We start from the raw sequence: 12,985 nt of genomic DNA on the forward strand, positions 1-12,985 counted from the left end.
TTGGCACAAATCTTAAAATATATAAACATTATATAACAAAGTGTCTTCACTGCAATAAAATAGAACTCCAGATCCAAGAAAAGCAGTCAAAATTGACACACACGCATACACGCACACACTGATGGTGAGGACACGTCTTGACAAAAGGCATTTAACAGTGTTTGTGCTAATATATGCATAGACCACACAGGCAGTGAACAGTGCTGGGAAACCTTGCATCACATGGCATTTAAGGGGGAGAGGGGGGTAGCGGGAGGAATCAGCCCCTACAATTAAAAAAAAAAAAAAAAAAAGGCTGCTTTGTAGGAAGGCCACCTCCTCCTCTGGCCCGGTCCAGGTGGGGAGGGTCCGTAACGCGCGCCCTGGCTCCCTGCGGAGCCCAGGTGCCCAGTCAGGCACTGGGGAAATGGCATGGGAATTATCCCGCTGCATTTCCTCCTCCTCCTGCCCGCCCAGGACTGGCACCAGACTCGCTCGGGGTTGCCACAGTGCTTCTGCTCAAAGTTTCCTTTCATGCCTCATCTGCTTCTGTGTTAAAGACACCAGAGGGTAAAGATGATAGTGCTTGAGTCCTTCTAGGCAGAAGGCGGTAAGAAGTTAACAGAAGTACCACTACTTTTCCATAGAAGCTACGAAACTGCTTCGGGAGAGCTTCCACGGAGTACCAATGCTACACCACGCTACCCACCCCATGGCTTCGAGTGACTTCATGCCTCAGGAGGCCACAACTCCTCTCCTGATCCTTCCGCCACCGTCCTGCCAACCAGCCAGCTCTTCGGCGGCTCTGTCTCCCCAGGGAACTGGCAGAGGTCTGCACGGGGCGTGCAGGGCAAAGGGGTTTGCAAGAAGCCAGCTCAGATCCCACCTCTCACATATTCAAGTTCCCTAACTGACCCTCCGAGGCTCCCAGAGCGACCAGCTCTCCCCGAGCCCCTTACCCAGCAAGCAGCCACTTTCACAGAGCACAGCGAGCATCACGTGGAGGTACCGAAAGAGGAGACGATACGAAGCAGCAGCATTTCACAGCTTGTGAAGGAAAGGTGCTAGGAGAAGGAAAGGCGCTAGACTGGACAAGTAGTTCAAGAACCTTTCGAGAAAACCTTCTGCCCCAGCATCTAGTGCCTTTAATTTCTTGCCCCCACACACGAGCATCCCTGCCTGTGAGCGGGAAGCCGCGTTGGGCTGTCTGGGCATCGCTATCAAAGCTGCAATATTGTCATTTTGGATGCATTTCATTGGACCTGATTTTCTCGAAGTGCTAGTGCGGGACTAAAGGTGCAGAAGCAGGGAGGGAGGGAGAGTAGATGAGGAAAAAAAAGCACAAATTAATGTTTGGCAGTAATGCCTTAAGGAGAAGTGAGAAAAATCACTTGAAAATAAAAGCAAGGAATTTGAGAAGAATAAAATGAAAAAAATGGGGAATTTGGGTAGTGAAGAAGTTCTAAAGAAAAGAAGGACTAGAGAATATTCCTGTTAGACTTGTCACCTTTCTCAGAGCTAAAGGCAATGGACCTTCTTGGCCAGCACACAGGCACCCTCCCTTTCCAAATCAGCATGCCCAAGACTCCTCAGGCACTCATTCCAGGCAGCAGAGATCTGGAACATGTCTCAATTCATGCAAGGATGAAAAGAAGGGAAGAGAACACTCCGTTTCTCCTTTTCTACATTCAAATCAGAGAAGGAAGAAGAAAAAAAAAGCTATTTAAAACAACCCAAAGCAATAACACACAGTTGCTCTGGACACTTTTGCCCAAGAAACAAAAGCACCAAAACCATTACAGACTGAATTCAAAGATCTGTCTCTGAACAAACACTCAGCCTGCAAAACTTGGAAAAAATGTGTTTGGCTAAAATTCCATCGAATTAAAATCAGGTGCAGCTGCTAATTAAGGAACAACTTATCTGAGCCCAATGCTTCCAAGTCTGGCTGTGCTTCAGGTCTTGTTTCTCAGCTCAGAGTCCCCGGGCTCTCGACGAGCCGCCTGCACCGCGTTTCAGCCGCGAGGTGGGCAACGCCAGCGTCGGCCAGCCAGAAGCTGCCTCCTCCACAGGCTTCCCCTTCATTTAATACACGAGCTGCACTCCTGACGTGGCAGGAGGTACCCTGCGCAGAGCTGCCCTCCTGCTCAGTCCCAAACAAGAGGCTAGTCATCCAGTGTAAATCCTTTCTCAGTCAGGACCCAGGAGGAATTAAGCCACCTCTGGTGCCATAGGGGCTCAGTGATGCTCAACATCTCATAAGACAAGGTCTGCAGCGCTTGCCTCCGAGATGACCTACCGTACTGTGGAGCAAAGGAGCCCGCTCGAACTTGGATGCCGCAGTTCAGCTTCCTCTCATCTTCATACAGTACCCATCGGCCGTGCAGAAAGGATTGTGCTTTGAACTGGCAGCCTCCAAGCTGAGAGCGAGCTTGGCGCGGATTGCACAGACACATACACGCACGTACGCACAGCCAGCTGCTGACACACCTAGTTGCTGGTCTGTACCTCACTTCTGCGGTAGGATGCAACTCCCTTCGTATTTCCTCACTGGGCCAGACAAGATAAAGACAAGAGCAGAAGTAATTGGCTTCTCCATTGGAGAAAAGAAATCAGAGCTCTTGCAAAGGACTAAATAAAATTTTACCCAAACGAAGAGAACAGCTGATCATCTTCCATTAGCAATGGGAGCAAAAAATATACAGAATTCATGGCTATCATCTCTAAGACTCTTAAAACAACACCTAACACTTCTTTAATTACAAGGTAAATCAGTGACTGCAGTCAAGTTGCACAACGGAAATCATCATTTGTGGGCTCGGAGGCAGAAATGACTGAGGTTAATACCCCGCCCATCCACAACCATTAAAGTATGATCGATCCCATGTGTTCTGGGAACAACACGCATGCTAATACTTCAGTATGCTGGCTCGCTGCCATGACCACAAAATGGAAGTGTAGATGCTCAGTTCCTAGGGAAATATTTGGCATTAGAAGCAAGTTATGCTCCAAAGAACAAGTGCAAAGACAAAAGAAAGGAGAAAGCTATTTCTACCAATTGTGCAATTACCTCCATTCCCGTTAATAAAGCCATAACACAAGGCTCAAACTACAACGGCTAAAACACACACACCAGAAAAGGACAGCTTTTAAATTATGCCTTATTTTTCTTTTATACATTACGGACTATATCGGCTGGAAAGGGATTTTTAATCTTGGTTTACGTAACCTGATTCTCAGAGAAGTCTAAAGTTTGCTCTGACCTCTCTGGCCCTCCAAATTTAATACAGGAATGGAACATAAAACAAAACCACCCCCAAATCTCCATTTCCCTGAAAACTGATTTGAAATAGAAACACTGAAAGGTACTTTACCATTCATTTTCAGATTGCAACTGGAAATGATTGGCACTACATATCATTTCTGAAGGGTCAATGCTGGCTGTGGAGCCCATTCTCCCACGGACCCAGTTGGTCCAGGAAAACTCCAGGAATAAAACCAAGTGGGCTTAGGTGTGGACTAACGAACGGAGGTGAAACAACCTACACAGCAGGCACCAAAAGACAACAGGGTTGTTCAGAAGCAGGGCCAGCAGCTTGAGTCCACTGCGAGGCTGCATTCACCAGACGTGAACAGCCTTTCGGGATAGCTAAGTCTGCATCACACGTGCATCTTTGAGATATTTGTGCTCGCATCGTGCATAAAGCGGCAACAATAATACTGAAGGATAAAACTGCTTAAATTTTAAGTATGTAACACTTCCTTTTCTAGTGCATCAACGCTACAGTCTGCCAAATCCCCCAGCAAACGCTGCCTTTAAGACTATGACAACAACGGAAGGGTTTGGGTAGCCCGAAAGCACTACTGCAATTCGACTCGATCCAGTTTGTGAATCCAGGCACAGCCCCAACTCAACAACACTGAAAACAAACATGAGAATTTGATTTACAAAACCGCTCAGAACTTCCCTCCCCTGCTGCCTACAGTCTTTGGTAATCTCAGAGGGACACTGCAAGCAAGGCATATTTTATGCAACAAAACCCAGAAATGAGAAGAACAATTGAAAACGGGCAGCATTTCCAGCTGGAGCTCACATTCAACTTCCAGAACAAAAGAAGTGACCCGGACCTGTTAAATCCTGCTGTGTCCTGTTTTACGGAGACCGATGCTTACAGGTCAGAGGAATCTGGAATTCCCTGCAGACTAACTGGAATATTGCACTTGGCAGACTGCCTCCAGCTAACACACGTTCAGTAACTAAAAACTGCCTACCAGGAGCAGCAGTCGCTTCCCAGATTCAGGGGTTCATTCCAACAGCCCCGAGTCCTCTCTTTCATCATCCACCGCTGCATCTGTCCACAGAGACCAGGTGAGGAGCCAGCAGCAGCACATATTTGTTTGAGAGGCTCCACTCCTGGTATCAAAGAGTAAAACAGAAGGGTGAGGCAGCTACTTTAGAGGACTCAGTTCTGCAGAATTGCAAGAAGAATTTTGTTTAGGAAAGAGTTAGTTTCAGGTCGAGGTTTCCAAATAACTCAGAGGCTCATTAAGAAGAAAAAAATCCAGCAACAACAGAAAAAACAATCCAAACAAACAAACAAGAAAGGTTAAGTTCTCAGCTGCAGGAGAGCATGTACGAAGTGAGGGAACGCTAGCATTGCTCTTTCTACACGTGTTGTACTTTTCCCCAGCAAGGGCTGTGGGGATTAAGCTACTACCTTTCGACATTAGTGCTGTGCTGTAATTTACGGAGAAGGATCTGCGTCAGGTCAAAGGTTGTGAAGCTTATTCCCACTGCAATTGGACCTTTGACCCAGTTCATGCTGAGTCCTTTGTACAAGCCACGGATTAGTCCCTCTTCTCTTATAATCTCCTGCATGGTGAGAAGGATGGAACTGTACGTGTGTCCCATAACCCCCGCCGTCTGCATTCGTCGGCGAACCACGTCCAGGGGGTACGAAGCTGACTGGCCAATCAAGCCTGCGCAGGCACCGAACAAAAGCCGCTCCGGAGGGGATGGCTGCAATTTCCCACTGTGATCTGGGAAAGAGAAAGTAGCAGAGTGTAGAAAGCTGCTTGTAACAAACACATGATTAAGGTCAAGTGGGCTGAGAGCCAAAGAGAGTGCTGAGTGCCAGAGCTCCTGAGATTTTGGTCCCAACTTTGTTGTTAGCTGACCTGGTATATAACCAGGTCCTCTTGGACCAGGACTTGCACCTTCTTGGTCCTTTGCAAGACAGAGATACTGCTTTTCTTGCCTTCATCACAGTCTGGAATTGGAGAGACGAGGGCACAAGGCATCCTCCACCAGCACAGAACTGTGCAATTGGCTTCAAGGCCAGGAAAAGGACTTGCACCACTGAATTCAAGCATCTCAAATGGGCCAAAAGACTACACCACGTCATTTGAAAGCAAACCAAGTTGCCTTTACCTGCATGTAGTTTCTTGAGCGTCTCGTAGGTGAAGAAGCTAAGCCCAGCATACGGAATCACTCCAAGGATGGTTGGTGTAAATCCCCTATACAATGTCTTCAATCCTTCCTCTCGGGATATTCGGATGAAGACGTGAACAATGTTGCTGTACCTAGCATGTGGACACAGGAAAACCAAATCTGCGCTGGTTAGTGACTGCCCACGCCAGTAATATTTCCAACAGGACTTTCTGAAGGATCAACAATTAATTAATTCGGCTCTGAGCTCATCAAACAGCTCAGAAGGGATTTCAGAAGCCTGTCTACAAATGGAGAAGCCAGGCACCAGCTCTCCTGTAGCCCTACCACAACATGCTATCCTGTCTGCTCCATCTCTTCTGGAGGCATTGTGCCAGCTGGCCTCCTCAAGAACCAACGCACAAGTTTTACTAGTGAGGTCTTTCAGTATCGATCTCCTTCCAGCCCCTGGACTAGCCAGGACTCTGGTCATTTAATCAGTGCTCAGACCCCAGCAGTAAGAGGTTTATTACACCAAAGGCTCCGAGCAAGAAGTGACCCAGAAAATGGGAATAAAGTCATCTGACCTTAAAAGAAAGTTCTGCATTTGTTCGTGGTGCTTGTACTTGCTTTCGTTAGGCACTTACATCTCCTTCGGCGTGACAGCCATTCGAGCACGGACCATATCCAAGGGGTAGGTTAACATGGCAGCCGTTGTGCCTGCCAGAGAGCCAGCAATGAATCGAGGAAAGGGTGTCAGCGCTCTAAAGTAAGGTGAGAGAAGAGACCAAACAGATCACCTGGAGATGGAAATACTATGTGGCTTTTGAGGATGGCTCTACTCTATCAGCTACTGAATCCCTTCCCTGCCTGTGTACTGGAGAGAGGCGGGTGGGTGGGGGTTGAAGCAGCTGTGGTTTGCCACAGCCATTCAAGACAGGCTTAGAGAAATATCTGTTGAGGACAGCAAGCCTGACTTGGGGTGTCTCAGACACTACATGCCCAAGAGCAAGAGGCTCAGGCCACGCGCATGGCTCAGATAACAGCGCAAGGCTGGATCTTGTTGCTTCTCCTGCAAAGAAAAGCTCTTTGTTTTGCCTGCCCACTCTCAGCACAGGGAAGTGCTCACTCAGTGTCTAGGCCACTTCTTGCTCATGCCTCTAGAAGACAGGGTCTTCTTCTCACAAAGATCTCCCCTGTGCAAGACTAGAAGCCCAGCCCTGTGCTTAGCCCCCCTCACACACGCTGTTCTGCGAAGCCGTCATGAGCGGGGCCAGCACAACTCTGCGCCAACAGAGCTTTCACCCCAGCAGGCCTGCACAAAGCAGAGAAACGTGCTCCCTCCCTACGATCTACGGTCCCACAAACTGCTCCATCCTCCTCTGCAAGGATCAAAGCCACGCTGCATCTTACTTTCCCTGGAAGCCGTAGTAACTCCCCAGGAGCTGCTTGTACTCTTCGTGCGCACAGAACTGAATGGCAGCGTACGGGATCACACGGACCATGGTGGCTGAGTTCCCCCGCCAGAGACTCCAGAAGCCTTCATTGAGGTAGGTGCGATAAATCAGCCTGTAGGCCTCCTGCAGGCAACGGATCAAAGGTCAGACAGGGACATCATGATAAGAGGGAGTCCAAACAATAGAGGGGGGGAAAAGGTGACCCTATAGCTTAACCTCTCCAAATCCTCCTTCCCACCCCAACCACACTAAGCTGATATCAGCTGTTTACGCTCACAACCCTGACTCCAGAATGAGACAACTAAAACGTCTTCTCTGGGGAGACTGAATCAGATACATTAGAGCGAAAAAGAACCGGAGTCAGGAAGACAGAGTTTTACATTCAAGACATCTTCATTTTCCCCCCAAGGGCAAGGCACAGAGCTGGACTGCTGTCTGCACAAACCATTTCTCAACCCAAATTAATCTTCTTAGTATAAGACTGAAAAATTTGGATTACGCATATTAGCACAGCACACATGGAACAGCTGTAATGCACGCGCGACAAAACATTCAGCAAGCCATGAGAGCGATCAGGTCCCAAATTCAAATTTCCTATATATTCTGAAACAACTCCAGTGGTGGCTGGGGAAAGAAAGCAACCCCTAGAGGAGACGATCCAACAAAACAAAGCCCTGAGCGACGCCACATTTACTGTCATGTCACAGGTAGAACCTGGAGTATGAACGAGGACGGAGGCCCCTCTGTGCTAGGCACTGGACAAAAACATGAACGAGCACCGTCCTAAGGAGTATTATAAACAATATTGTTTCCAGTCTTTCCCTCTATGCTCTTTCACTATGAGTGCTGCTAATAAAACCCAAGCAAGAAAGTTAAATAAATACAAACAAAAGATGCTGTTAGGGCTACTACTACCATTAATCAAACATTTCAGGTCAACAGGAGACAGACACATCACCTCACCTTGGCAGAAAATCTTTTTGAAGACACTAGAAAGAAAAAATGAGCGTTAGGTCTGGCAATACATTTAGATGGATCAAATAAACCATACAGGCATTTTATCTAAGGGATAAAAGTAGAAGCAAAAGAATTAATGCAAGAAAAAATAGAGATGCTTTATAACAAAGACTTTCCACTGGTATGTGCTCCCAAACTCTCTTTAGCACAGAAGTTCATTTTTCCACCTACTGTTACGAAAACGCTCAGTTTCCGTCACACTTCTTACTTTACAGCACTAAAAATAAATGAATAAATAAAAAAATTGAAAAAATATCAAAACTGCACTGACCACTTATTTTAGTAGTGCATTTCCATGCACAGGTTCCGGCTTAATGCCAGAATCCAGCAAAGAACGGGTCTGTTTAGTGAGGCTCCACGCAAGAATGGTTTCATCCTAGCAAAACTCAAATGAACAATCAGTTTCTTTTCTTGCATCCATTCAAACTGACAGCATCTCTTTAACTATGTAATACACAAGGCATTTGGAAGCAAGATTTATTTGGCATACAGCAGCTCTGTTTTGTAACATTCCTACAGCAGGAAGGAAACCCAGGCTAAAACCCGAACAGCAACGCTAATGAAACATGGTTCCAATTAAGTGTCTGTTGCAGTTTCTTTCAAACTCCTTTGAGACTTGTAACCTCTCAAGTGTATCAAACAATCACATGCAAATACATTTGCACCACACTGCTCCTTTATGCAATTCAACACTTTTTGTTTTTTAAGAAATAAAAACACCTCAATAACCAGTTGCAGCTGGCTCTGCAATGGAAAAGAGCTCTTTTTGCTCTCCCACAGGAAAATTCTTCCGTCTCTGGTCCAAGGGACAACCTTCCTACACTTATATGACCCAAAGATGCTTTCCCTTTTCACAGATAGGGAAGAGGCCCCAGAGTAAAAACCTTTAGGAGAGCAAGAGACTAAGAAATACATTAGATACTAAGAAATCAGTCGGAACAGGCAAGTTTTAATCATATCCTTTGCAGCGAGTTTAATGGGCCAAACCAAACAGGTCCTTTTATAAACGGAGGCCTGTACAAATTAAAGGTGATTTATACAGACAGCTGTTGACTCACCCCAGTTCTGCAGTTTCCATCTCACCTCTGATCCTGACATTTCCAACCTTAGATCAACTACAGTGTTTGTTCTGGTGAGAAAGCACAGCACGTCCTCATCGCTGCACGAGCATCTGGTCACAGATGCAATCCCAGCCCGCAGCCAGCCCGGGCTTTAGCTCCCTACAGCTGGAACTCCCTGATCTATATCCCTGCTCTTCCAGACCTCGGCCCCTGCTATGCCGAGAATGAAAATCATGTCAAATGAAAGTCAATTCAAAATTTAATCTCATCCAGGGATTAGATTAAACCTACCCAATTCATTTAATCTGGGATGTCAACCAGATTTAAAATTCTTGGCCTCACCAAATGTCTACTGTATTAACAGTCTGCACTCTTCCCTTTGGGACAATTAGTGCAGCTGACAGTTCCTGCACTGAAACAGGGGAACTGAACAGAGCCCGTGATGGGGCTGAATCCCAAATCCCGCTAAAAGCATGAGAATTTTCTATTCCGATTCAATGAATTTCATTTTCAGTTGCACACTTTACGGGTTCCAAAAAGGGCTTTGTAATACAAAGCTAGGTATGCCAGCTTCAGTGCCTCTCGCAGTACTTCTCAGCATTAACTTCAACTCTAACCAAAACAATTCAGCCGCAATACAATGCAACTCTTCCTAGAAAAGACTGCATACATTCGAGCAGGCACAGCCTGGCATCCAGCCTTCAGCAAGAAACTCAAACAGCTCAAGTACCTCCCTCCGGTGTCACCGCACCTCCTTATATTGCTCCTGTCCCCTCCCTGCCTTATTTTTCCAAACTGAACAGACACAGAAATCCAGAGTGTTACCAGTCGTCCCCTCAAAACCTGCCTCTACAGTGCCTATTTCCTCCGCACTCCAAAACTCTCCCTCGTGTCACGGAGCCGTGGGGCCAGCCAACGTTCATGAGCCACGGGCATCTGTCTCTAACCAGCAACGCGTGCATCCGTGTGACACTGAAATAGCAAAGCTCTTGCTGACTACCGTGAGACTTGGATCCAATAGTACGGGCCAGATGCACAGCTGATCGACACCTGCAATAATCCTACCAAGGATCAAACAATAGGGTTTTAGACTCAATTCACTGTGGGAACGTCCCTATTCTGTCTGCATCCTGCCAGGTCTCTGCAGGCTGCAGAAGGGCAAAGCGCTGGAGAACAGGCTGGCTGACCAGATCACAGCAGCTCTTTTGGATTCTGCTAACAGTAAAGTAAGAGCATTTTGCAAAAGCCAACGGGACTCACCTTGAAACATGATTTTTGTTCTATCCAGTGGAGCTACTGCAGTTTTAGCAACAGCACCAGCCAATGCGCCAGACATCAGGGAGTTGAGTACTTTCTTTTTCTCCTGGTTATCCTGGAACAAAGCATTGTTCAGGACGGCACAGTCAATCCTAAGCAAAAGTTGTAGTATTTTACCTTTGCTGCAGCATTTACACCCTCTCAAGGACTTGGGTCAAAATTCTCTTCAAAATTTCAAGTACGGTAAATTCCTGATCAGACCATGAAGAACAAAGATTAGATTTGTCCGCCAAGATGCAAAGTTCCAAGGTCTGCCACCTCGTACATGTACTGTTCTCTCTATTAAGATTTCTAAAAGCTTAAGCCGCTGCCTCCTCGTGATTTAGCCATGTGTAGAAGGTAAGTTTCTTTCTTGCCCTTCCAGTAACACAAACAAGCCCTATCTCCACATTGTTCCCAAGATCCTAAGAATAAAACAAGACAGGTTTCCTACTATGATAAATGGAATGGAAGTGTTTTTGTTATTGACATTCCTGCCACAGCTCATATTTATAAAGCAGCTATCTTCTCATAACACATGGGCAGAAAGCAAGTAAACGACTTGAAATCTAACACCGTGAAGGTTACAGACTGAAAGACAAGTCAAGGCAAGGCTGAAGAATGTTAACTTTTGATATGCTTTGCGTGTTCATGGAGAAGAGGAGTTAACATTTTTCTTTTTTCAGTGTGTTTCACAGCTAAAAAGTTAATGTTTATTACCAAAATACATGGTTCAGTTCAATTTTCCATTCCATTCTTTGTCTGTCTGGTGCTAAACGCAAGGGTAGTCATGCAAAGGCAGCACTGTGTGAACTTCAGCCTGAGTTTTGGTCTAAATCAGACCAAGGTTCAGCGTCTCTTCCAGTGTTTCTAGCAGGAGCCTAGTAACAGCAGCAAGAGCAGGGAAACCAAGACTTATGGCTCTCCTCCCAGCTCTGCCGCTAAAGACATAACAAGACGTAACCTTGAACAAGGAACGCAGCCCTGCCTGCCTGTCAGCTGTGAGCGATGCCCAGCCTCTTCCCAGAGGGCTGGAACCACTTGGCTAGCTTCAGATAAAGCAAAAGTCACGCGTTGCGTGGCTTGCACACACACTGCAACTCTTTCAGGACTCTGCAGCTCATATCCCGTTGAGATGCTTCCTTAGGAGAGCTGCCACACAGCTCTTCCCTCAAGCCCACTGCATGGACCCAACAATCTCCTGCTCTTACCTCTGAGGGAAGATGGGTTGATGGAATTGGCTCCACATCCTGCTGTTTGAAATCCACTTGACCTTCTCTCACACCATTACCCATACCAGTTGCACTTACAAGTGGGCAGAAGAGCTACGGCTCCTAAATTGAAGACAAGAACAAAGCAAGAGTTAGCGTCAAAAGTAGGAAATATGCAGGTAATAAAAAGCTTGTACGGGAAGGAAGAGTGACCTACTCCCAGGGCCATTTTCAGTAGGAAACCCCCCATCCCAAGCTCCCAGCTGAGGAGCCTTTCCAGGATCCTAGCACCATTTCCTTCCTTTAAGGTGCAAGTATACGCGCGTGGGGGGGTACTTTGGTGCTATGTAAAAACTGCGTCAATCATGTTCACTCTTTTCAGCCCACAAGGAACTCAGCTGCAAGTTACAACATCAAAATATCCATGGTTTCTAGAGAGAAGAATCAGATCCTGCTCTGTCCTCTTCCATCGCTTACAGTGAGGATTCTGGTTGCTGCTCAGTCTGACTGCTGAGCATCTCGATATTGGAGAAGGCATACAGAAATTTAAAACCCAGCCCTGGAAAATGGAAAAAATAGTCACGGCAGTAAGTCCCAAAAGCCTGCCATAAGCAATTGGAGGTTATTTTAGGAAAGAGATAGATCCAATGCCTCACACGTGCCATAAAGGCTATTTTGATGACGCTAGCGATTTGACTGAAAGCAGCACGTCAGTGATTTCAGAACTCCCTTTCTTCACAGTTGCAACGCACACGTGCTCGTAGCCAGTGAATCAGTGCAGTCTGCACAGATGTTTCTTGCTGTGATACAAGCTCTCCCTTGCCTCGTGAAAGGCAAGGTCAGTTTAACCTTAGCCGCGGAGTATAAATGCAGAGATAATGCTTTAAATAGAAGCTATCGCTTTAGCATCCAACTTTCTAATATTTCTGCTTTTTATGATGCAATTTTTTCATCCTTAAATATGCAGAAATGAAAGAGCTACAGTTTGAACAACTTGAGTTAGCACAGAAGGGTGGCCTCTCCGAGTTCTGCATCTGTTCACAAGTGGGGTACGTAACTACACAGATCAGTTTTCTAAGCGACAAGCCTGCTCAAACAGCCCCGTTTCCATTTTCTTAGCCTCCTTTCAAGGAATGTGGTATTAGGAAATCTGAATTCCCGAATTGCTCCCCAGTTCTGCCACAGCCTTCTCACATGTCCTCCAGCAAGTTACTTCACCTCTGCCCCGCTCTGATGCCTAGGAAACCTCAGGCACAACAGCTTGCTTACTTGGAAAGGCAGTCTTAAAGCTTTTTTTTTTTTTCCTCTTTAACAATCTCTAGATATTATATGCTTGTCAGCACCTTTCATACTTGCTGACCTATTTTTTCCCCCCACATCGCTCTCATAAATTAGTGCCAGACTTCACTTTCAAAACCCCTCGGCTGCGGCAGAGATATTAACGCAAAGCCAGAGACAGCTCAGCTTTGTCTGTATTCGTGCATGACCAATTTGCGATGATGAAGCTATGCGTGACCCGTGCGCTCAGTCCAAGGG

General features: G+C 46.4%; 1 protein-coding gene across 7 annotated transcripts in view; it reads right to left on the bottom strand.

Annotated features, from left to right (window-relative positions):
• Positions 1-12,985, bottom strand: part of SLC25A42 (solute carrier family 25 member 42) — a 22,763-nt gene continuing 9,778 nt past the window's right edge. For 5 of the 7 annotated variants that reach the window (XM_082330962.1, XM_082330964.1, XM_082330960.1 and 2 more), the window contains 8 exons: positions 11,450-11,572; positions 10,203-10,314; positions 7,828-7,853; positions 6,821-6,987; positions 6,055-6,171; positions 5,411-5,562; positions 4,698-5,019; positions 1-4,393 (listed from right to left, as the gene is read on the bottom strand). In XM_082330962.1, coding sequence (XP_082187088.1) covers positions 4,285-4,393; positions 4,698-5,019; positions 5,411-5,562; positions 6,055-6,171; positions 6,821-6,987; positions 7,828-7,853; positions 10,203-10,314; positions 11,450-11,533 — 1,089 coding nt within the window. In that variant the 5' untranslated portion in view covers positions 11,534-11,572 and the 3' untranslated portion in view covers positions 1-4,284. The remainder of the gene's footprint in view (positions 4,394-4,697; positions 5,020-5,410; positions 5,563-6,054; positions 6,172-6,820; positions 6,988-7,827; positions 7,854-10,202; positions 10,315-11,449; positions 11,573-12,985) is intronic. The other 2 variants (XM_082330965.1, XM_082330966.1) reach the window with 2 other exon arrangements.

This window comes from Platalea leucorodia (genome assembly GCF_965183815.1).
Source record: "Platalea leucorodia genome assembly, chromosome: 21".
NCBI classification, from domain to species: Eukaryota; Metazoa; Chordata; class Aves; order Pelecaniformes; family Threskiornithidae; genus Platalea; species Platalea leucorodia.